This window comes from Cydia splendana, chromosome 14 (assembly GCF_910591565.1).
Source record: "Cydia splendana chromosome 14, ilCydSple1.2, whole genome shotgun sequence".
Classification (NCBI taxonomy): Eukaryota; Metazoa; Arthropoda; class Insecta; order Lepidoptera; family Tortricidae; genus Cydia; species Cydia splendana.
In genome coordinates, this window is record NC_085973.1 from 2650760 (window position 1) to 2674886 (window position 24127).

Here is a 24127-nt window from a genome sequence, read left to right on the forward strand (position 1 = left end):
CATAAGGTACATTTCATTTGCAAGCAAGAGGCTTGTTTATGTTCAAAGAAATCAGCTCAATAGAATAATGAGAAGTGGGTCTAATTTAGCTTGTAAGATTTGACCCGAACATACATTACTAGTAAAATAAAAGCTTGTAATAAACTAATAAAAATTGCGTGCACCGCGCCGTAGGTGTGAATCGTGCCCCATATAAAGCCGCGTGCGACTTGCCGCGCGGCATTACGGTTCCGAGGCAGAATGAAGACCGCGCGTGTCGCCGTGCTTGCCCTGCTTGCCGGTCAGTTACGAATTTAAATTTCGAATACCAAGTTTTTAATGTTTTCATGGCTGGTTATAAATTGTTTTTTTTTTTCGAGATAGTTTTTATTTTTAATGCCGATTTTATATACTTACTTTTAATTTCAGTGTATGAGGTTTAAGTTTGCTTGACTATTTTTTCTGCAAAATATGTTTTTTTAGGCCAACGATTTTTTATATTAAAAAAGGCGGCAACCTGAGAACTTTATGAAGGTTTACCTTTTTCATTTCGGTTTTTTATTTTATTTATTAAACTTTTGTTAAGTATTCAAATTTTTTTGTTTTATTACTCTTGCTTTTTTATTTCCTGACAAATTCAAAATTTTTATACTTAGGTGATAAAATAAATAGTGATTTTGGGTATTTATTATATTACTTTTATGTTTTTAAACGTGAAAACTAATCGACAACGACGTAAAGGTAAGTGTGCAACTTTTTATTTGCAGGTTAGAGTTCTACAGTCAGTTTTTACTGACCGAAGTGTAGTACTACTGATTATATTACCTACTTAAAAGTTAGAATAGTTAGTTAAAAAGTTTTAAGATGTCCGAATTGTGAAACCCTTTTGTAATACCTATATATTCTAACATCTTAACTTTTTCAATAATTATTCGGTTCCACCTACTGCATATTAAAAGTAGTGAAAATAAATGTTAGGTAAACCGTAATACATAATGCCTTATAATAATGTGAATCCCCGAAAGCGGCTACCAACCTGTTGCGCTCTCGGCAGTCTCGGCTCGGGATCGCACTTTATTCGCACTCCCTATACTCCCTAGAGGAACAAATTCACACGCCAGGTACGAAAATATAAGCAAGAACATTATTGCTTACCTACACATAGGTATTTTTTTTTTACACGTGAAATTACCATATTACGTGCAGTCGGTATCGTCATTCATTTTACTATGGAAATTGACAATAACGCCGTCGGCGTTCAGGCCGCTGCAGAGCCTGCAGTACTGTAGTGTCAGAGCAGTAGTGCAGCTGCGGTCGGAAATGGAATGTTACCTATGATTACGAATATACAGGTGTACTTAATTAAACCTTTTGCTATTTACTACGAGATCTTTATTCGCACATTGTACTATTGTTATGTATAATATAAGCCGGATATCCTTTAGGTACGATCTGGTGGAAATTTCGTATCAGTACCTATCTTATGTTCATAAATGTACAGTCACCAGGCGGCTTAGCACGGTCGCGTTTTTATCCCTTGTCACCATGCCTGTCACGTTTTAACAAGTATGTAAGTGCGAAAGGGACGCGCATAGTGATAGTCGATAAAAATGGAACCGTGCTGAGCCCGCAGCAATGATAATGTTGCACAACGAAAGCCGCTAACTAAACGATGTGACGCGCTCTTATTGTGCTACAAATAATATCGTGTCAGATATTTTCGCGGCCTTCGTTGTGTAACATAATAATATGATTGCCAGTGACTGTACTACGAATTTCAGACACAACCCGAACATTAGCATTCTGATCCCACAATGAGCTCCAAGATCCCATCATTCCCAATTTTAGCAATAAACAAAAAAAATAACTTTTCCAACCTGTCCAACCGATTTCGAGAAAAGGAAAATACAAAAAGTTAAAAGACACAGAGATTGCGACAGAATAACAATCCTCATATTTATAAATAAATAAATATTAAAGGACATTCATTACACAGATTGACTAAGTCCCACAATAAGCTCAAGAAGGCTTGTCTTTTGGGTACCCAGACAACGATATATATAATATATACATACTTAAATACATAGAAAACAACCATGACTCAGGAACAAATATCTGTGTCATCACACAACAAAATCTATCTGTGTCAATTTTTAAAGCCGGATAAAAAGGCCGTTCAAAACTTAGAGGATATAACCAACGGAGACGCCATGTCTAAAATTTTCGGTACAAAATAGTCTGCCGTTTTTTGCGGGGGAGGGGCACATCAAATGTATAGGTACGTCATGTCAGATAAACGTCAGTCCATACATGACATGAAGGTTGAAATGTGGTTGACCATTGGCCGCCTATTTTCGACAGAGAGGAACGCCTGTTAATGGCGGCTCCATTGTTAATTACTCCGAGGTTCAAAATGGTGCCGTTTAAATGTAACTATGTATAAAGTAAGTTAGATACCGACTCATCACATCTGACTTAGGTACGTAAGATTTCATTATCATATAATACAGTAGTTTCCTAATTAGTTTCCATAAGCTGGGTCCAGACTCGACCTACCTAAAACTTTATGTAAAATACTGTAAAACCCCCTAACTAAAATCGCTCTGGTCCATAATAAAATTAATACTTGTTAATCCTCGTTTTGGTGTGACTAGATACCTAAATACTTATATGAATGAAGTGGTTCTTTGAAAAATATGTTTTTATAAATGTACCTAAAATAAAAATCAGACAACAGCTTAATAAGATCTTAAGCCAAAAATACGGTCACTCACGTAATTTTGGTCTCTCGCGCGACATGTTTCGGAGGGACTAGGTCTCCATTTTCAAGCACTAAAGAGGCACACAGATTACCAGTTCGCCGGACAGTAAAAGGTGGCAGTTCCGAACAACTGACAGGCTGATATTTTCCGACGAACTTGGGCCTTACCATGATGTCCTTGTTGCTTATGGTAAGGCCCCTGGTAACTGTGGGCCCCTTCACAGTGCATGTGAGAAGCGTTCACGATGGCCGCGCGTCGCGTGAGCTAAACCGTATTTATGGGCTTAAGTTAGTATGACTCTTAGGTTTTCTTTTAAAAACTACTCGAGTGTCTAGAGGACACTAAATAGAAAAAATATATAAATGACAGTCCTCAACTGATCCGAGTCTTAAATATAAGACTCAAACATATTGAGTCTTTAAAAAACAATACTCACAAGTCCACTGTTGGGCACCCTGTTCAGGAGCAATACTCGTACAAACATATCTATATATGTAGGTACATAAAAATGAATTCTATATAAATACAACATATTCTATACATATACTATAAAAATGAATACCTATTTCCCTTGGTCCCGGCATCACCCGTGAACAGCTGGAGTCCAACCGTTCACGGGTGATGCCGGGACCAAGCTAGACCAATTATGCTGATTCTTTTTGTATTGTGTTTGTTACTGTCAGGAGAGGGTTCTTGTGAAAGAAAATAAATTAAAAAGTGCAAAAAAACAGATAGATGAAACGAAGTTAGGTGGAACGAAGTTCCCGGTTGATATAGTCAGTGTTAATTTAATTAATTTATGTAAACCAAGACGATTAATTAATATTGCAGAAGATGAGAAACACAGTGGGTTGCGAGGAAACCGTACAAATTGTAACCTTTACACCATCTTAATTACTTAATTAATATCGATTCCACAAACAACATCTTTGTTTATGCTGAACCTCTAGTGTCAATTTCATTCGATATGTAGCGTGACGTGACGTACGCGTTTGCGTTATGTCTATTTTTGTATGGGATTTTGAACGTTTTGGAAACTCAATATCCCATACAAAATGGCACTTAACGCAAAAGCGTACGTCACGTCATCGAATGAAATTTACACTAGGGATACGGAGCACTAAAGATCTAAATTACACCTTGATTAGTGTTTATAGATTTTCTATCTATCTAATCAAAAGCCCCAATTTCACCACGGTGACAGGTGCGACAATCAAGGGCGTATTTACCCTAGGGCCATCCGGGCCATGGCCCGGGGCGCCAACCCTGTCGGATAACATTTTGTTTTTCTTCCTTGACTTCTGGGGCAGCGAAACGTATTGGCCCGGGGCGCCAAATATCAAAATACGCCCCTGGCGACAATTGTAAAACATCACGGTTGCTGACGTCACAGACATCCATGGGCTACGGTTACCGCTTACCATCGGGCGGGCCGTATTCCTGTTTGCCACCATCATTGTATTATTAAAAAAAACTGTATAATATCGGAAAAAAACAGATATTTCTCTTGCTAAGTTTATGACAATTGTCTCAAGAAACACGACAATTGTCACGAAATTCCGACATATAACTCATTTCCTGTCAAGATTCACCGACAATTCTACAAATATGTCGACTAGAAAATATAATTCTTGTTTCACAACATAGTAATACATACAATTGTAGCAAAATGCCTGTCATGTTTGTAAGTATTTCTATAGAAAATATTTTATAAAATTGTAATATGTCACCAGTCGCTTGACAATTGTCGCTCGACATATGTCACTGACAATTGTAGCCGTGGTGAAATTGGGGCCCCTAAAGGCTACTTTTACTATTAGCGTTTAAGGCCCCGTGGATTTAGGTTCTTCTCTTTTCTCACTGAGCATAAGCGTGAGCGTGATGGCTGCGCGTGCCCGGGATCACGGATAATATGTTTTTGAACTTTAATTTTTTGTAAGTTTTAACAAGAAAATAGTGAAGGATGACTCACGCTCGACCGGGCCGGGCCGGGCCGGAGCTCAGGCGATTCGTTTCCTATGGAATGCATCATGTGATCAACTGATCACCGATCAGCTGTCATAGAAAATTACATGTCGGACGGCTCGGCGCCTAGTGTGGGTGGGTCATCCTTGATCGATAAATTCGATCAAAAGTAAAATTTCGTATTTTTAAAGCAATATTCAAATATTTCGTTTTGTACAAAAATTGTTACAAAAGGTGCGTTATAAGTTATTATGTCTATTTTCGTGATTTTTTTCCTATCGAGCGAAAGTCAAGAAACCAGATTTCTAGTTAGAAGTTACTAGAGAAAGGCCTCAATATTGCTAAAATACATTTTTTGAAGTGAAAACTTCTTTAGCGGCGCTGTGCACTTTTTGAGGTGGGGGAAAAATGTTAAACTCGAGACAGCGTAAGGCGTAAGGCGTAACCCTCTCTTTCTACCGCGCGGCGAAAATGTATGCCTGAGCCTGCTGGGCTATAACCGCGAAAATCGAATTACGCAAATTGCGGCCATCTTTCTCTTTCACTCTAATTGAGCCTTCATTGGAGTAAAAGAGAAAAATCTCCGCAATTTGCGAATTTCGATTTTCACGGTAGATCCACGGTAGAGGTTTAGGCGGCGCAGGGCGCTTGCGTGACGTGACGGACAATGTCATTGTGTTTTTTGATTTAAATGCCATCTAGTGAGTTTCCCTCAAACTGATATTAATATAACTGTAGTACTCACAGTGATGTGCTTAGGGGTTTCAAGTAATGCGACGAAAAAACGCTAGATGGCGTTAACCTCAATTATACATAGCGCTGCAGACATTTTGCATTAGATGGCGCTGTTATTAATATTTTGAGTTACAATGTTGTTGAGTTTTCACTTCTGCCGGCACTCCCGGAGTGCAACCCATTGTTTTTTTATGCTGCATATAGTATGTTTGTTGATCCAAATACTTAATTATTTACCCGCTAGCGTCACTCCTACTAAATTAAAATGATAAACCCATTAATTAACGCCCGTTTTCCAATAGAGACGTCCGTGGTGCGAAATTAAACCTTTTGAAATTAGAACATCAAAAGTAACGGTGGAACTAAACTGAATTTAATATTAAAAGTTTTCTAATAAACTCCCAAGCAAGTCACAGTTCGGTGATAACAAGCTCATTCTGTGAATTAAACAGATGTAGTGCCACGTAGTGCGTATTGTTTTCCATCGTATTTTCTCGGAAACGTTCCTATTTGTCATGCTACTTCAGTCAACCTCAGTACTTTTTGTACTTAGACTGACTGAAATAACAAGACACGTTCATACGTTTCCGTGAAAATACGAAAGAAAACAAGCTGTGTCCTACCGAATTTGTGGTACAACGTGACAGCTACAATTTACCTCATCGAAAAATAGAATGAAAAAAACTGATTGTAATACCTACATTAAATTTGTTGACGTATGTCTTGGTCGGTCTCACCTTAGCCTGGCAGCTTTTGCAGTCCGTCCGCATTTAAAAAAATGTCAATGGCAGCTATCCTACCATACAAGTGACATTCTATTTTTCGATGAGGTAAATTGTAGCTCACTTGGTACCACAAATTCGGTCGGACACAGGAACCAGCCAACACAGGATGTAGCTGACCACTTTTGTTTTTTGATGAATATTTGTACCACTTTTTTGCCACTTGCGCAAAATTTGCCAAGTTAAGCCACGGCTGTCCAAGAGCAGTTGAAGCTGCTAAAAGTCAGCTACCCCTACAGAGTAGGATTTTTCTATTTTTTTATCAGGTAGGGTTTCATGCAGTTGGCCACCGGACTATAAATCCATAAACATGGCGACATCATGTGCTATAAGTGTAGCAGTAAACGCAGTTACTCGACTTATAGTCGAATTAATGAGATATAAGAGAAACTAGATCGTGTGTAAGCAAATTTTTACTTATTTTAATTAATATTTTTTTATTGAAATTTAAGAAAATAGACGGCCCATGAATATATATGAACCAGTGCCTTTGGTTTTATCAATAAAGTATTTTTCGCGCTAGGTTTTACTGTATTACGTGTACTTACAGACAGTAAAAACTTATGTACACAATCACGGTAAAAATAAATGTCATGGATGACAGCAGTAAAAAAATATTTAAGTACCTTTTTGTTTTATTAGACACGTGAAGACGATTAGGCCTCAAACATAATAAAATAATTGTAATATAATCGCTTACCTGAGATCGTTTTTAGTACATATTAGTTGAATAAAAGCATTTACTGCACTCTTACACATTTAAAATGCCGAGTAAAAGCAATTCGGCTACTTTTACGAAACATTTTTGCTGAGAAAAAGCAGTGCGGCTGCTTTTATAGAACACTTTCACTGAGTAATAGTAAATTGCTAATGTTTATAGAACAAATAGTCGAATAAAAGCACTATCGTTGCTATTAAAACACTAGAAGCGCTTTTATCCACTTTTACTCAACTCTTGCAGCATCGATTTGCTTCTTATACAGCGCTTACTCGATTTTTATAACACTTTTAGTCTGTATAAGTGCGCCTTTTCGCGTTGAGTAAACGCTTACAGGACTTTTATTCGACTGTTTTTACACCTTTTATAGCACCAAAAAGCGAAAATAAAAACGTGCTCTCAACTTTTATAGCACATAGATTTGCTAGTTGGGCAATGGGGTATTATACTGTATTTAAAATTTATTTTACACCATGCATGAAATAAAGCACCAGATAATTATTAGAAAAACACAGATAGGAGTTATTTTTAAACACAAGTTCTATTTAATAAATCGGATAGAAATATAAAAAGTAGGTGAGTTGACCGTGACGTCACGATGTAATGTTTTTCATATAAATTCCATATTAGCAAACCGTTTTGACAATTCTAAAAAAGTAACTGATTTGACTAGTAGGAAAATACCCTATTTTGCACTATATCTGTACATAGGTCTGTGTGTAATAACTCTAGAGCTCACAAGAGCGCTTAGCCACTATAACAAAACTTCAGCGGGACACTGACATATTAAATAAATCGAACCGGTACCGGTACCGGTGGGAGGTATGGAACCGGAGATCGTCATTGACCCGGTTCAATATATTGAATAGTAATGAAATTATTATTATAAAAACAAAAAACCCGACTGCCCGGTGTGATTTCCACCCGGGTGCAAGTGGTGCAACACATACGCTCTTCTCATGGCTCCTCTACACGATGGGCCAACGCCCATTGGCCACGATAAGCCATCACAGCTCGATCATCTTCCATACTTTCGAGGTGGCCGAGCCAAACTACATTATATAAATTCTACGCAAAAAGTTGATGCAAAGTAGACGGAGACCTCCCAAATTACTTACTTGGTGGAAATTTGTAATTTACCAACTTTCGAACTGAGTTTTTGATTGGCTTCAATAATGTAAGCATGAAATTTGGTGAGCGAATATTAGACGAACGTCTAAAAAGTACATTTTTTTCTCTAACTTTATATACCAAGGCAATTTAAAGATACTTTTTCTCAAAAATGGACGGCAAAGTCGACTTTGCCGTTTAAAAAATAGGTCGCGAAGCGCGTAGTTTATGGTCAATCAAAAATTAAAAAGTTAAAAACATTGCAGTCTCGATTTTGGGACTGCAATGTTGCATACAAATTCCATTATTTGTCGAGTTCCAAACTTTTTAAAAGTTGAAATGGCCATATCAAATGAAGGCACAGGCCCATTAAACAGCCAAACAGATGATTAGTACCGCGACTATTTAGCTGTCTCAAATAGGTTGGCGTATTTTCGGCAGAAAAATACACTTCTATTTTTTTATTAAAAAAATAAAAAGGCGGCAAAGCTAATTTTTTCAATTGTTTCTACTTTTTTCTGTGAAAATATATAAGTAAGAACGTTGCTTTTGTAAAATATTTCTATGATATTTATATTTCTTGCACCATTTTTGAGAAAAGCACTATATATGACTCGGCTGGAAGGCTACTTGCTGGCTTCGGATTCAATTAAACGGACTCCCAAGGTCGTCCGTTTAAAACGAATCCTCAGCCTGCAAGTAGCTACTTCCGAGCCTCGACAATAATGTACTATTTCAGTAGCTCTGGTTGTAAAATGATTGTGAAAATGGTCATATAACATTAACTATAGGTACTTTAAGGCCCAGTTGCACCATTCCATTAACCCGGGTTAACCGGTTAAACCTTTTTTTTTTTTTGACGCAGGGGAAATGCTTTTATGCATTCACCCCCGGGCTGGGGAGGCCCATCGGAGGGTGATATGTGGGACTCGCTCCTCCCGTAACTCCCTCTGCTAGTCAGAGGGAGGGGAGAAGAATACCCACTAAAACCCCTGCGGCGTTTCCGTCTATGCCGTGAGGAGGGTGCAATGGGGTCGCGAGCACGTCACCACGACACCCCCCCGGAGCCGGTTAAACCTGGAGGAACCATGTTTACCAGTATAATATGACACTGGGTTAACGGTTTAACCGGTTAACCCCAGTTTAGTGGGATAGTGCAAGTGAAACTAAGTCATACTAGGTTAGGTACTAGGTACAGTTACCTGCAATAATATGTTACTCTTCGAAGGCCGCAAAAATATGGTACGCGCTCTTAATATATACAATTAAGATCATGTCAGATATTTTTGCGGCCTTCGTTGTGTATCATATTATTGCAGGTGACGTAAATTATAATAAGTGGGGGAGGGAAGGAAACAATAACTTCTTGAGATGTTTCTACTTCTATTTTATTCTTATAGACCTAAAAGCTATACCTATATGCATGCCAAGTTTCATGTCTTCTGCCGCATGGGACCATATCTTCATACTAAATCGAGCTATGGAAACGCACTATTTACTAACTCACGAATCTTAAATGATCTACTTATTAAAAGCTAATTCAGCTTATTCGCTTACGCTCCTTAATCTATTAACCGCCGTAGACTGATATATAAGACACAAAATGGGGCTCATTTCTCCGCGGTCTGATAAATATTTAAGACAAAACGTGTAACTTCGTACCGCCGGCGACACGAGAACGCTCGATGAAAAATTATATGGTGGTTAAAAGGTTAAAACGCAATAAATGTTAAAATAAGTGATACTATCTTTCGTCTACCATAATAAGGTGATTTTTACGACAAATTATGTCGTTTATTACAGTAAGTAGGTGCGTTTGTTTTGCTCCTCGGGCTTAATTTCGCTAAGGTGTAGTTAATAAGTAACAAGTTCATAATTGCTTCATTTCGTTTCATTACACTGACAGGCCAATTCGCTACACTGACATCAGAATGATATTAGAATCTTTAGTTATCGTAGGTCTCGCTCGCGCCAGTAGGTACCTATATGTTCAACTTAATTGGTCCAGTACTTTTGGAGAAAATGGGCTGTGACAGACGGACAGACAGGCAGACAGACGCACGAGTGATCCTAAAAGGGTTCCGTTTTTTTCCCTTTGAGATAGGTACGGAACCCTAAAAAATCACGAAAACATGTCGTCTTAATAGTATATTTTACTTCAGTAACAGGGTTTTGACCTCATGGCTCATGATGTATGTTTCTCTATATATTTCTTTAGCATGCCGTATACCGGGTGTGGCCTGTAACATGAGCAAAAAATTTAACTGTAGGCTGTACTCCTCATACTGATCAACATTTGTTCAGCGACTTTTAAAAATAACTTGTGCTTTGATTTTTAATACACTTTAAAGTTTATTCTAAGACGCAATGTATTGCGAATTTTGTTATGTTTAAGGCGTGACAAGCAACGTCAATCACAATGATATGGCGTGTCGATGGCGTCCACTGAAGATAATATTTATTTTGTATGAAAAATAGGTAGTCTAAATACTTCAGAATTTTTAAAAGTTGTTGAACAAAAGTGTCACCGTTTGAGGAGTACAATCTATGTTTTAATTCTTTGCTCATGTTACAGGCCACACCCGGTATAGCTTGTTTAATATTAAAATGCGATTAAATTCAAAACTCAAAAAAACATCAAGCATTTATTCAGAAAATAGGAGGCCACAAGGGCACTTACATGTGAATTTACATGTTACAAGTAATAAAATTAAATAATCCAAATAATTAAATACAATTACAAATTTCTATTCAATTAAATATCGGTATTGGACCTATCCTATGTAACATAATTGTATTTATAATGTGAATTAATGAATAAGTCGTAGGTACTTAGGTACTTCGGTACTTTATTTAGCTGTGCAGCGTTCGTAAATTTCGTTCGAACAACTGTATTGAATAAATTGTTTTGTTATGATGATAACATTGATCATTGATCATTGATGAATGAGAAGTATTAAAATCCATTAATTAATTGAGTAGGTACCATTAAAAAGTCTACCTATATTAAATTAATTAATTAGAGATGTGTACAGTATCTAAACTCAACCGGGTTTTAAGAGCAATTACGCCATAATTTCTTGTATGTCTTTCGCATACAAGGAATAGTTAGACGTAGCAAGATACAACAATTTATCACTGACAGTATAATTCTAAGATGGCATGGATAATTCAAACACCTTAATCTTACCAAAACCCCTGATTACCATTAAATTGTCATTCTCAATTCTCGATTAATGCGATGCTGGTGATAGCGAGGATCAAGTTGGCATCAGATCTGAGCCTAGGATAAACTAGATAAGTTTGTGTTAAGACCGCGGATATTTCTGAGAAATGTTGAACTGACTGTCCTAGTTCTATTATTAAATTATGTAAAAGAAGAGTTGACTTTAATCTCCATGATAGTTATTACCTAGGTATGTAGAGTTAGACCTAGAGGTCTGCAAAGATTTTGATAGCACACGCAGTGTAAGTGTTATTTTAAACGTCAAACGTCTATGAAATTATGACGTATAAATAACACTTGCACTGCGTATGCTATCAAAATCGATGCAGACTTTTCTTGGTCTAATTCTAACCCCTTGTGTATGTGACTCATGTAACTTTCATGTAACTTTTCAGTTCGTTCAGTAACTGCGATACTGCAACGCAATATTAACACTCGCTAAGCTATCATGTCACTTCATATTTCTGATAATTCGCTCAATGGTGTAACTTCTCAGTTTCCTGCTACCCAAAGGTTGTCTAGGAGAGATCGCATCTTAGCGATAAGACCACATGTAGTTACCTAGATTTTAACTATATTTAATTTTCTGTGTATTTTGAACTGTACGGTGCACAGTAAAGAATATTTGCTTACTATGCTTAAGCGTGGCGCCGCGCCATTTTAGCCGGTGTATATTTTCCGATTAGATTAATTAGGTGCGTTGACTGCTGTATGTAGTTATTGGTTAGAGTAATTAACAACTATTAACAAATCAAAAAGATACAAGGCAATAGAAGTCTTATTGTTAAGAGTGGCCAATTACTATGGAGTGGCAAATAACTATAACAGTTACCTACATCAGAATACTATAGTTACGTACCGTCTGTCCTTAGCTACGGGCTAATATCATGGGGTAATTTTATTCAGGAAAGGTGAATGGATTGTATTTATATCACGCTGTGCTTTATATCCTGTAATATATTAAATAATATATGAGATATGAGCAAATAAAATTCTGTTTTACTGAGCACACCAGCTGGTAAAATGTTAATCTAGACGCGTTGTGTTTTTCTTGTTATTGAATCTTTACCTGGTTTTTTTTAAATATTAAACAAGCTACAAATTTGAGTCCAAATTGCATAAGATGTATTTAAATATGTATAATAAAATTGACATGTAACTTACGTTATGAATAAAGAAATTGAAATTGAATTGAATTGATATTCATAACTTCCGTAGCACTGAATTGCGCACTGCATTTAAGACTGCGTCGACCATCTAGTGGCGCCCTCATTGGGGAAATTGTGTTTTCAAATAAACCAATTAATTTATGTATAATATCAGTATATTACTATTGTCGTCCAAATGATTCCCCAACTTTTGGTCTTTGTCACATAGTTTTATTTTGCTTATTTTTTGCTTTGTCACCTAAACGGAAAAATGAGGCCAAAATTCATCTATCAATAAATTAATTGAATAGACGCACACGAGAAAGTATACGAGTAGTATTGAATAGATACATGTAGGTAAAACCTTTTTTTTTTACGCTTGTATCTTCTGAAAAGCCAGCTGATTCCAACAAAATGATTTACTGGGTTTAATTACGTATCCTTGTACACGTACATACATGTATCACATTTGTAATTTCCACGGAGAAGATATGATATGATTTATCGGAAAAACCTATAAAGGTAACGTTTCCAATGAGAAAATCTAAAAAGCAAATTAAATTGCTCATTCGTCACGGTACCGATTTAATTGGAGCACCGGTAATAAACGGTATCGAGTTATTATTATTACGAAATACAATGTATTTATGTTAGGGGTTGTGCACAAATCACGCGAGCTACTTTTTGACCCCTCTATATGTCTATATTACAAAATTTTGTAATATAGACTCGCTACTTTGAAGCACGGAGTGAAGATTTATGTTTAGCGAAACCGAGAAAAAGTATCTACTCATGTGGTAGGTATTGTTTCTTAGTTTCGTTCACTGTAAAAAATACACGCGAGGTCTCCTTATACCCCCCTCCCCCAACGTGATCTGTCGCGATTTTTACGTGACCCTCACCCCCCCTTTCGAACCTCGCGTGGTTCGTGCACAAGCCCTTACTTGTACAGTCTGTAAAACTATGAGCTTAGCACCCTTGAGGTTTATGCGTCAGGCATTACTCTAGTAACCTCATCGATTCGAAACCTGATTTCTTGACATTCGCTCGATAGGAAAAAATAGCACGCACATAGGCCTAAAACGCACCTTAAAAATGTATAACAATTTTTGCACAAAAAGCAAGAAGTATAAAATTTTCAAAAATGCGCAGTTTTATTTTGGTTCGAACTCATCAATTTACTTTTTTTTTTAAATATACAAAAAATATAAAAACTTTTTACAAAAAAAAGAAAACCGACTTCAAAAAGGATGAAATAAAATATTATCCTTTTCTTTTGTAAAAAGGATGAAATAAAATATTATCCTTTTTTAAGTCTATGCGTTACCAACCGATATGTTTGAAGTCGGTGCCAAGCCAACTTTTGAAGCATACCATGATTTTGATGCGTTTCGATAAGGATGTACTTACGTTGGATTGCCTTACACGACGACAATGAACGTACTTCCTGTAGGTACAGTCGACGTTAAAAATATGTTTACACTTTTCGCCTTATTACAAAGGAGTAAGTCATCATCATCATCATATCAGCCAGAGGACGTCCACTGCTGGACATAGGCCTCCCCCAAAGAGTGCCACAATGACCGGTCTTGCGCCACCCGCATCCAGTGGAAAGGTGTAAGGTGCAAAAGTGTAAACATATCATTGAGAACTATTGTACCTAAGAACACACCTCAGAACACACGATCAAACCTTCTTGGCGCAGTCCGTACCATGTTTGTCGGCACATTAGTGTAAATCCAATGCATTTTTTTGCCGTCGTATTTTTTAAAGAGCATTTCTTACTAATGCTCGAACAGTCTATAGCACGCAAGTGTGGGATTGGGACTAAGTTATTTCCCATTCCTTATCCAGGGGACTACATTTCAAAATATAAAACAATTCAAGGACCTTCTTGCCAAATTTCACCTAAAGCGGTTCAGTTGTTTAGCCATGAAAAGGCGACAAAGAGGCAGACAGAATTACTTACACATTTATTAAGTATTAGTATAGTTCTAATGGGATTTATAGCCATAAAGCTGATTATTTTAGACTGGTATTGTTACTACTTGACTTGGCACCGACTTCAAACATATAAGTTGGTAACGCATAGACTTAAAAAAGGATAATATTTTATTTCATCCTTTTTGAAGTCGGTTTTCTTTTTTTTGTAAAAAGTTTTTTTTTCCATTTTTAGTTTTAACGCATTGTTAAGAGCGCGACGCATGAATGAAAAACAAGATCATGTTTAACACTAAATTCGTGTAGCTATTACTTTAATAAATATTAAATATGTAATCAGGAATTTTCTCTAGTCCGTCTGGGAAATTATAATTCCTGTCACTACACTAAATCTATCCTCCGCCCCGCCACTGACCCAATCCCTCAACCCCCCGATCACTCAACGCTGAACCAGCAACCCTTCAACCACCATTCCCCGACCCCTTAATCCCTGGCCCCTTAACTCCTAACCCTAACCTCCGATCAGTAGCCTTTTCAGCTTACCACGAGTTTGACATTGATATATTCGCTAGCGTGTGTGTAACTTACTTTCTTTCACTAATATGTTAGTACGAGCGAGATGCATAAAAAGTAAGTTACGAAGACGTTAGCGAATATGTCAATGTCAAACTCGTGGTAAGGCTACTGATCGGGGGTAGTGTCAAACTCATGGTAAGGCTACAGTTGCACTACATCCAATTGGTGGTTTTTGGAAGCAAATGCTCGAGTTACTTTAGAAAACACCGAAATCACTTTACACGTGCCTTTAAAAATTGAGGAGTTCCCTCAATTCCTCATGGATTCCATCATCAGACCAGAACCAAAAATAATACGGAAACACCTTGGAGGTAACTTCTTCCAAACAAAAAAAGAATTACTCAAATCGGATCACAGGTGCCGGAGTAATCGCTGAACATACTACATTAAAAATCATCATCATTATCATCAAAACAATCATCATCATGAGGTCTACTTTAACAAATTGGTGGTTTTCGGGAGAAAATGCTTGAGTTGCTTAAGAAAACACCCAAATCACCATGCATGTGCCTTTAAAAATTGAAGAGTTCCCTCAATTCCTCATAGATCCCATCATCAGAACAGAACCAAAATAATATGGGACCAACTCGGAGGTAGCTCCTTTCAAACAAAAATATAATTACTCAAATCGGACTACGGATGTCGGAGTAATCGGTGAACGTACATAAAAAAAAAAGATAGCCACAACCGAATACAGAACCTCCTCCTTCTATGAAATTGAAGTCGGTTAAAAATTCAGACACACGATATCCGCGATCCCGGGCACGTACAGCCGTCTCGCTCACGCTGAGGCTCAGTGAGAGTGAGATAAGAACCTGAACCCACGCCTTAATGCATATCTATTTCATTCATATTTCATTATTATTGTATGTATAAGTACCCACCTACAACTACATATAATTTATGTCATTTACGGGTCTAACGCGAGAGTTTAAAGTGTTATATCGTATATTAGTTTGTAAGGTATTGTGTATGTATCTATGAGCCTCAGTTACCTGATCAGAAATGTTTTTTTTTTAATATCACCCCAGTGACACGGTTTGATTTTCACGGACTTCCCTGAAACGTAATAAAGTTAATATATGGCATAATATAATATCACTTGGCTGTATGCGCTTGCCGCTTTCGTCTGAACTACAAAGCCGTCAAGATTTAATTTAAATACGAAATGGAATATTCTTAGAATTCGTTTCATTCCCATTTCTTGCAATTCTGTCAATCAGATAACGGAGATAGAAATAAGCTTGATTTGTAGCAAGAAAATTACCTTTGTCGTTATAGCCATTGCGAAATTAACGTACCATCGCGCACACTGTCCACCGATGCATAGTCTAATAAAACATGGTCTTCCATTCCCAGAGTGACACGGGGCTACGTCACAACAACATGGCCGCTATATATAGCGCTATCGCATATTATCATATAGCGCTGTCGCATGATGACGTAAGCCCGTGTCAGCTAGGTGACCTAGAAAAGACGGGAATGGAGTACCAGGCGGAGTATATTATTATAAAGCCTGACAACAGTTTATTTAACCCTGAGATAGTGTCGCTGCAAACAGCTTACGTATGGCAATAATGTGCGTACGTCATGTATATAGTCGGGGTAGTGGGCATTGGCTTCATGTTGATACTCGTATAATGTCAAAACATTGCTTATAGAGAATTCGGTTCTTTCAATTTACCTATTCGTCAAAATCTGATTCTAAATATTCAATATTTATACATATATTCTTCGTTTTCTGACTCTGACGAAGTCTGATTTTCATCAGATGTTGTGTCGCTTTCAGGACCACCAACCTCGATTATAAAACGTTCAGTCTCCAATTCGATTATAGGATTTTTATCGTCGATCTACATAAACCTTAAATGAAATATTAAAGTTTAAACCAAACAACTAACCAGTTCAATAAAATCGCACTATAAAATGTCAATACCGGTCATGTCAACAACCAACTTCAAAACATTGTTTATTGGAATGCTATGTAATCCTTCGTCTTTTTTAAGCTGTAAGTATTTGATTGCATTCACTACAATTTTTTTCGCATCTTTGGTATTTTTTTTGACATTTTTGTAATAAAACCGTTTATATTTGAATATATTCGTAGATATTTTCCGTTTGTTTACATCGGTGACATTCGATGACATCCAACGTTCGTTGTCAAACAGTACTTGTTGCCAGTAAAAGAAATTAGTACCATTGAAAATCCGCAAAATGGCGAGGGTCAAATAAACTGTTGTCAGGCTTTACCATGCACCGATGTACAATTGTACAGTTAGGTGTTGCTGTGTGCGCGTAAAAAGAAATGAAACGTTAGAAATGCAATTAAATCTTAAGGCGTATCCAGATTAGTAAATTTTTCGCCAATCTGATTCAATTGCACGATCGAGTCAGGAGGTGCGGACGCAAATACCGCCGATAATGACCGATATTACCGATAAAATGAGGTGCGGACGCAAGAATAGAATACCAATTTGTGAGGCCAGTATTTTTGTTCTGATGGGGCATTTTTTCAATTTAGAGGGCTCTAATATCACCATAAATCTAAAATGACGGAGATTGACGCCAATTTCATTTCTGATCAAATCGATTCATTTGATCAGTCCCGTCTAGATACCAGTTTAGATTTACCTGATGGTATTTGATTAGATAAAAAGGTATTAGTAAGCGGTAGTTTTTTAATATTTTTTCTAGAACGGTGAAAACTCCTTTTTTGAGCAGTTTTGTAAAAAGGGAACACTTATAGTCAGTCGCACGACTCGCACGTCTGTCTGTCTGTCCGCCTGTCACGGCCTATTTTTATTAAATGTTAAAAATTCAAATACAATGTTTTGCAAACATATATGTACTAACGTGTTATACTTATATGAAATGAAAGAGCTCACTGTGAGAGAGAATCTCAAAAATATCGTTTTATAGTGTAAAGATAAATAGTTCAGAAGTTATTTAAAAAAATAGGAAAAAAATGACTCCTTCTAATTTGGAATATCATTGTAACAAAATATGGTCCTTCGAACCGGACACCGACCGACGCTTCCCAAACTGCAAAATACAATTGGCATCGAATTAAATTATCTATCAATGTCACTATTGTAACCAGATCGTGTATTCCCACTTACGTGGTCTTACCAGACCAGTGTAACGTGGCCTTAATATCCATAATAAAATAACAATTTGAGATCTAAGGGTGATTTATATATATAATAGTTTTCCTTGATTCGTATTGGTCGATAATTGGAAAAGATCTGACATTTGACAGAGTAGGGACGTGACAGGCCAGGATAACGACCACTGATAATTTTAATGGGAATGAGTATCGGAAAGATAATGTTATTGTGAATTGATGGTGTAAATAGTTTACGCAGAAAAGAAAAATAAAAATATGCGCGTGCAAATTTAAAAAAAAAAGTGGAAAGTTGGAAATAAAATGAAGCAGATATTATATTCTTTATACTTATGATTTCCTGGTACTTCGCCGGTCGGCGCACAGCTCTAGGTACTTAAGATATTTTTTACTACTTTTATTTATGGTTTAGTAACTATTCTAGACGTAATGAACTGAACAAGTATAAATAATCCAGATAATTAGGAATTTTCTACTTGAAACCAACCGTGACTTGAATGCAATTTTCTGCCGACGCGCATCCATAATAAAATCCCATGCTACATAAAGAAACTTAACTTATAACTAGAAGCTAAATTATGCAGTTAGCAGAAAAAATATACCACAAACTCGAATCGACAAAGCCTAGTAGATGCAAATTAATAACACTATGGATAACCGGCAGTAAGGTAAATGTACGCTCCACCGAACGCTCAAAATCCGTCCGTATCACCGAATTTCTTCTATTTTAGGCTATAAGTCGATTACCTACAGCTGATATTTAGTTGCGTATTTTTTTTCCACGAGCTAAATACCTATCCCTTCCATTATGCCCCAGAGTCGGCCAATTTGTGCCGCAGTTGGGACGTGGCAACTGATCGAAACGGATCATCGCTGCCGATTGTCACTTTGTATGGGCAACCTTAAAGAAATCAGTAAGAAGTTGCGTATATTTCTTAAGGTCATAAAACCTTTTAATTTTATTTCTGTGTTCCAAAGTATGGTTTTACAGTGTGATTACTTAATTAGTTTGTGTATTTTAGTAAATTTAATTAATTTAGTGCAGTCATATTATCAGAAATTAAGTTTAATGTGAGTTCGGTGATGAGTACACCGACATTTTGACTAGAAGGTATTATCGAACAGCGTCCGGAATCAGGGAAAGCGTATGTTTTTGAAATTATTTTTCTGGTGGTTGATTACGAACTATTTAGATTAACTACCTAATTTCACAAATAAATTAATGTATTTGTAATTTTATGAGCAATTGCCGAACAACAATAACCTATATAGATTATTATAAAATTGCGTTTGAAATGTTCATGTTTTACGACTTTTTGGCATCAAAATAAGGTTTTTGGCAAGACTGTTATCAAACAATAATTTTAGATATCTTACGTCAGTATTAGCAAGAACTTTATACGGGTACGGTTTTGTAATGGATTCAAGTATTAAATTTAATGATAGATTTGTAGCTATACCATATTCATTACGATTTAAATACTATTTTCAAAATCTGTTCGCGAAATAAGTTCCACATATTTTCCATGGTTCGTTCACCGAACGGCCGTTCGGTGAATGGTACCCATGGTCTCTGCTACCGAACTCATGTTGCGTTGGCCATGTTTCTATTCAACGTTCATTAGAATATCATCCTTATTACGATAACGGCTAGGTCGATATTTACGAGTATATGTTTATTTTTTGTGACTATGATTTCAATGCCAGCGCTTCTCAAACTTTAGACATACTTACTGGACGCCTGATAATAGTCTCCGATTGTGGACAAAAAAACTCAATAAGATAATAAAAATAATACAGCAATAATATTTTATACAGGATGGTCCAAAACTTGATGTCCAAAATTTTTTTTGGACCCTCTCGTGGAGTGGGCGATTGTGACTTTATAAACTTTTAACTTTTGTTATGATATTCCGGGGTTCCCATACAGGGTGCCTAAAAAATAACTGCATTCCCATTGTCAGCGAGGTTTTGGGATTATACCGAGCAACTTTTACTATGGGACCAACCCCGAAATCGCGAAAAAAAATTTACCCTTCCATAGAAAATGGACCAATTAAAATGTATGAAACAGCCAAATTTTTTTTATACATATACGTACATGTTTTATAATTGTTGCATACCTACCTATTTGGTACGACTTATTTTTCAATAAAAAAAGACACGTCAAGATCGCTTACCGTCTTTCTAATGCTAAAAAACAAAGTATAGTAGGGATTTAATACTGAACTACTAAAGTTTGAGCACCACTCAACACCATATTTTCATACAATTATTTCCTAGTTCGGTAATGCGGCCTCCCTATTCGGTATAATGTGCAAATCACGTTTCTTAGTTCGGTAAATGGTACAATCAAGGAAACCGGAAAAAATTACTTTAAAAATGTTTTTAATATACGTGCAATCATTTCAGTAATTTATAGGTATGTTTAAATGAGGACAAATTTACCTGTGTTTCTATTATAGTAGTGAACATATGCGTATGAAAATACCAGAGCTAATTAAAAAAAGAAACGTGCTTTCTGGTCTTAAGCGTTCGGTGGAGCGTACATTTACCTTACCTTTTGTCTGACGTGGCCTACTTGCAGTCTTGCAATTTAAAGTTTTATATTTAAACAATCCGTAAGAATAAAGCTAGTCAAGCCAGACAAGCGACCAGCGCACGGAACAAAAGCAAGACCTTTATATAAACTGACGTCTGACCCCTTTCAACAGTCGTTTGATGTTAAAAGTGCGTTGACCTGCCCTTCGTTAAGTTAATTTCGTTTACTGTTAGTGGATCTTTGTTATTTTGACCCATTGAATTAATATATATATAGCCCATTGACATAGATATCTAGGGACTGGCTTTACGGGCAATAATAATGAGGCATGACAGGGGCCAGTACAGCGATGTGAAACCGCTACAACGCGATTGGTTGATGAGTTCACATCACGCGCGCGATTGGTTGTTGAGTTCGCATTACGCGCGCTATTGGTCGCAACTAGTTGCGTTAGACTGCACGATTGGCTGGAATTCGTGAGTAACACCGCTGAACTAGTACCATTTTTAGTGCCCGTAAGGCCCGTCCTTAGATATTATACGTCAATGATATAGCCGAATTCGAGCCCATCGTGCAGTCTAACGCCACTAGTTGCGATTGCGACCAATCGCGCGCGTGATGCGAACTCAGTAACCATCGCGTTGTGGCGTTAGACTGCACGATTGGCTCGAATTCGTGTGCGTCACACTGCTGTACTGGCCCCATTCTTATTGCCCGTAAGGCCCGTCCTTAGATATATGCCAATGAATTTTCTAATAATGTCACTGACAGTTGTTAAAGATCTCTGCCCACTACAGCGTATCATACCATGACCGTGCTGTGAACGTATCAGGCACGGAATGTAACGCGATACGGACTACTATGCCCACTACACCGTTTCCACATTGTTTCATATCCGTACATAACGGGTTTAGTGCCCTTAGTAACCGCGTATCGTCCCCACAGCATCTGCGTATAATCCCCGTAGCATCCGCGTTTCATCTCCTTAGTACATACCCGCGTTTTATTCGCGAGAGCAAGACTCGTCAGAAAGAGCGAGCGAATAGTTATCAGACTGGCAAGAGCGAGCCAGAAATATCAATCAATCAATCAATCAATCAAAGCATTTATTTTCAGGCTACTAAGGGGCTATTCATAAATTACGTCATTTCAAATTAGGCGGGGGGGGGGTCTGGACATCGGATGACGGTAGCATGAAGTAGGAGGAAATGGGGTCATTTAAAGCATGATTTTTGGATGATTATAGGGGGGGGGTCCAAAATCATCAAAAATCGATGACGTAATTTATGGACAGCCCCTAAGGCCCATAGATAGACACATACCTTACTAACTAACATATATAATACTAGGCGGGCCCGCGGCTCCGCTCGCGTAAATGAAATAAAGAGTTTGTCTTATGTTTCGTTAATTACCGACATTATTATGTACCTATTCAACCCTGCCAGTGTTCATAACTCTGTGATAGGGACTTCTTATTTGTAACCGTTATTTGGATAAATTAATTCGCAAATTTTTTCAATAAATGATGTCATTTGATAAGATAAAATGATGGCAAGATTGTATTTTTAAAAATTATTATTTATTTTTATAAGCCCAGTCCAGTCAGCAAAAATGTTCATTAGATTAATTTCCGCCTTAAGACGAATTCGGACGACCACCGCCCATATATCGCCTTTTCATACAAACGTAGGTAGTCCCCCTTTTTCCTTTCTGGACATAACAATACTTACTACGGTGACGCAACGATCCAAAAAGAGTCCGGCTCCGATACCAGATCACGCCATGTTTCTCGGTCTTGCGATAGCCAGTCGCTATGGCCGAGGTTGAGCAGGTCTTGAGCAACGACGTCGTTTCTGCGGTACCTAGGACGTCCAATCGGGTGTCTCCCATTTCGTTGTCCCAAGTACGCTCTCTTCACGGCAAGATCCTCTCCCATTCTCTCTGTGTCCGAGCCACTGAAGCTAAGCCGCTTTGGTCTCTCCAATACCCAAATATATCGGAACACATCCTTATTTCTATGGCAACAAAGTTATATTACGATATATTTGGCTACTTTAGCCTGATCTATTTCATACTGACTGTACATTGGCTTCATGAATGTGTAGTTGCCATTAGATATATATCGTAGCCACCAAGGTCGCTCAAAAATATCTGAACATGCACTTTAAAGTTACATTATAATTTACATTGTTCAGACTTCAGATATTTGTGAATACCTCATCCACTCCGATATATCTGATGGTGACTTTCAGCAAGAAGAAAAATCTTACCTGGTCGAGTCGTATCGTATTACGCGAGAAAACAGTTTCCAAATTGATTAAGTATACCTATCTCTAAAGTCATCCCTTGAACTGATGGACTTCATATTAACGTATCCACTTTGTATTTCTGGCCTATCTCGGCAGCCCGTTCCCCGGACGAATGGCAATGTTTGCCGAAGTCGAATTTCTTTTTGACTTGATTGACTGTGAATTCAAATTGACTCCGAATAATATAACTCAAAATAAATTTAAAACAACGAAATACAAATTATTAATAATATGATAATATTAATTTGATTGATGTCATATTTGGCATAAGTCACTCGTATGGGCGTACACTAAAGGTTGAGGTTGACATCACTTTTTATATTACTTCGTATAAAAACACGTAGGAATAACTGTATACCAACATGACAAACATAATTTAGATTACTTTACACCGAAACGAAACGAACCGAGAGTTGCCGAGAAATAGCCGATGTTCATACAATAAAGATTATTATGAAAATTTCTTTTCCTTTTTGTAAATTAAATACGCGTCGAAAGCGGTAGTTTTTACGTTCTAGTTCTATTCCCATATTTAGATAATTGATTTGAACAGTTTTTTCTTATCATACGTGCGTCGTATTCGAGAAACGTGTCAAAAACTTTTTTAGAAATTTGTAAGGCGCCATCTCGCTTCTTCCCTCGTTTTTTATCCCGTTCTGGTTTTTCAATTTTATATATATGATATATATATATATATACAATTATAAAAAACTTAAATACTAATAACTAACTTAAAAAATAATAAATAATTTTCGTGACGCAGTTTTCCGTTGCGGCGTCACTTGCTCTGGTGTAGGATTCGGCAGATTCCCACGGAACCGCCGAAATATCACACCCTTCGGCCAGAATCTGAAGTCCGTGTTCGCTATGGCTTCCAGCAGCGGCCGTGGCACGCGCACCACAAACGAGCTGAAGTGCACGTAATGACGCGATCGCAGCTGGAACACTTTCAACTCGTAACGGGTCTTCTTGCGCCTGCACGCACCGTTCTCGCAACGTTGCGTGCCAAGCACGGAGCGTTTCGGCACCGGCGAAATATCCCTCGCCGACAATTTTTGACGGTCCGTGCATGGCACGCGACGGGTATGGTCGGTGACGGAACGGGCTAGTGGGCATAGTCTCATACTTTTTAATACAAAGAATATTTTTTTGCCTGACACGTTCCTACTACGGTCATGGTATGATACGGTGTAGTGGGCAGAGACCTTAA

At 37.4% G+C, this 24127-nt stretch overlaps 1 protein-coding gene across 1 annotated transcript in view; it reads left to right on the forward strand.

The window, feature by feature from the left end:
• Positions 1–240: 240 nt before the first annotated feature.
• The window catches only part of LOC134797061 (uncharacterized), a 72151-nt gene continuing 48264 nt past the window's right edge, over positions 241–24127 (forward strand). The window contains exon 1 of the mRNA XM_063769281.1: positions 241–280. Within this exon, the coding sequence (XP_063625351.1) occupies positions 241–280 (40 nt within the window). The remainder of the gene's footprint in view (positions 281–24127) is intronic.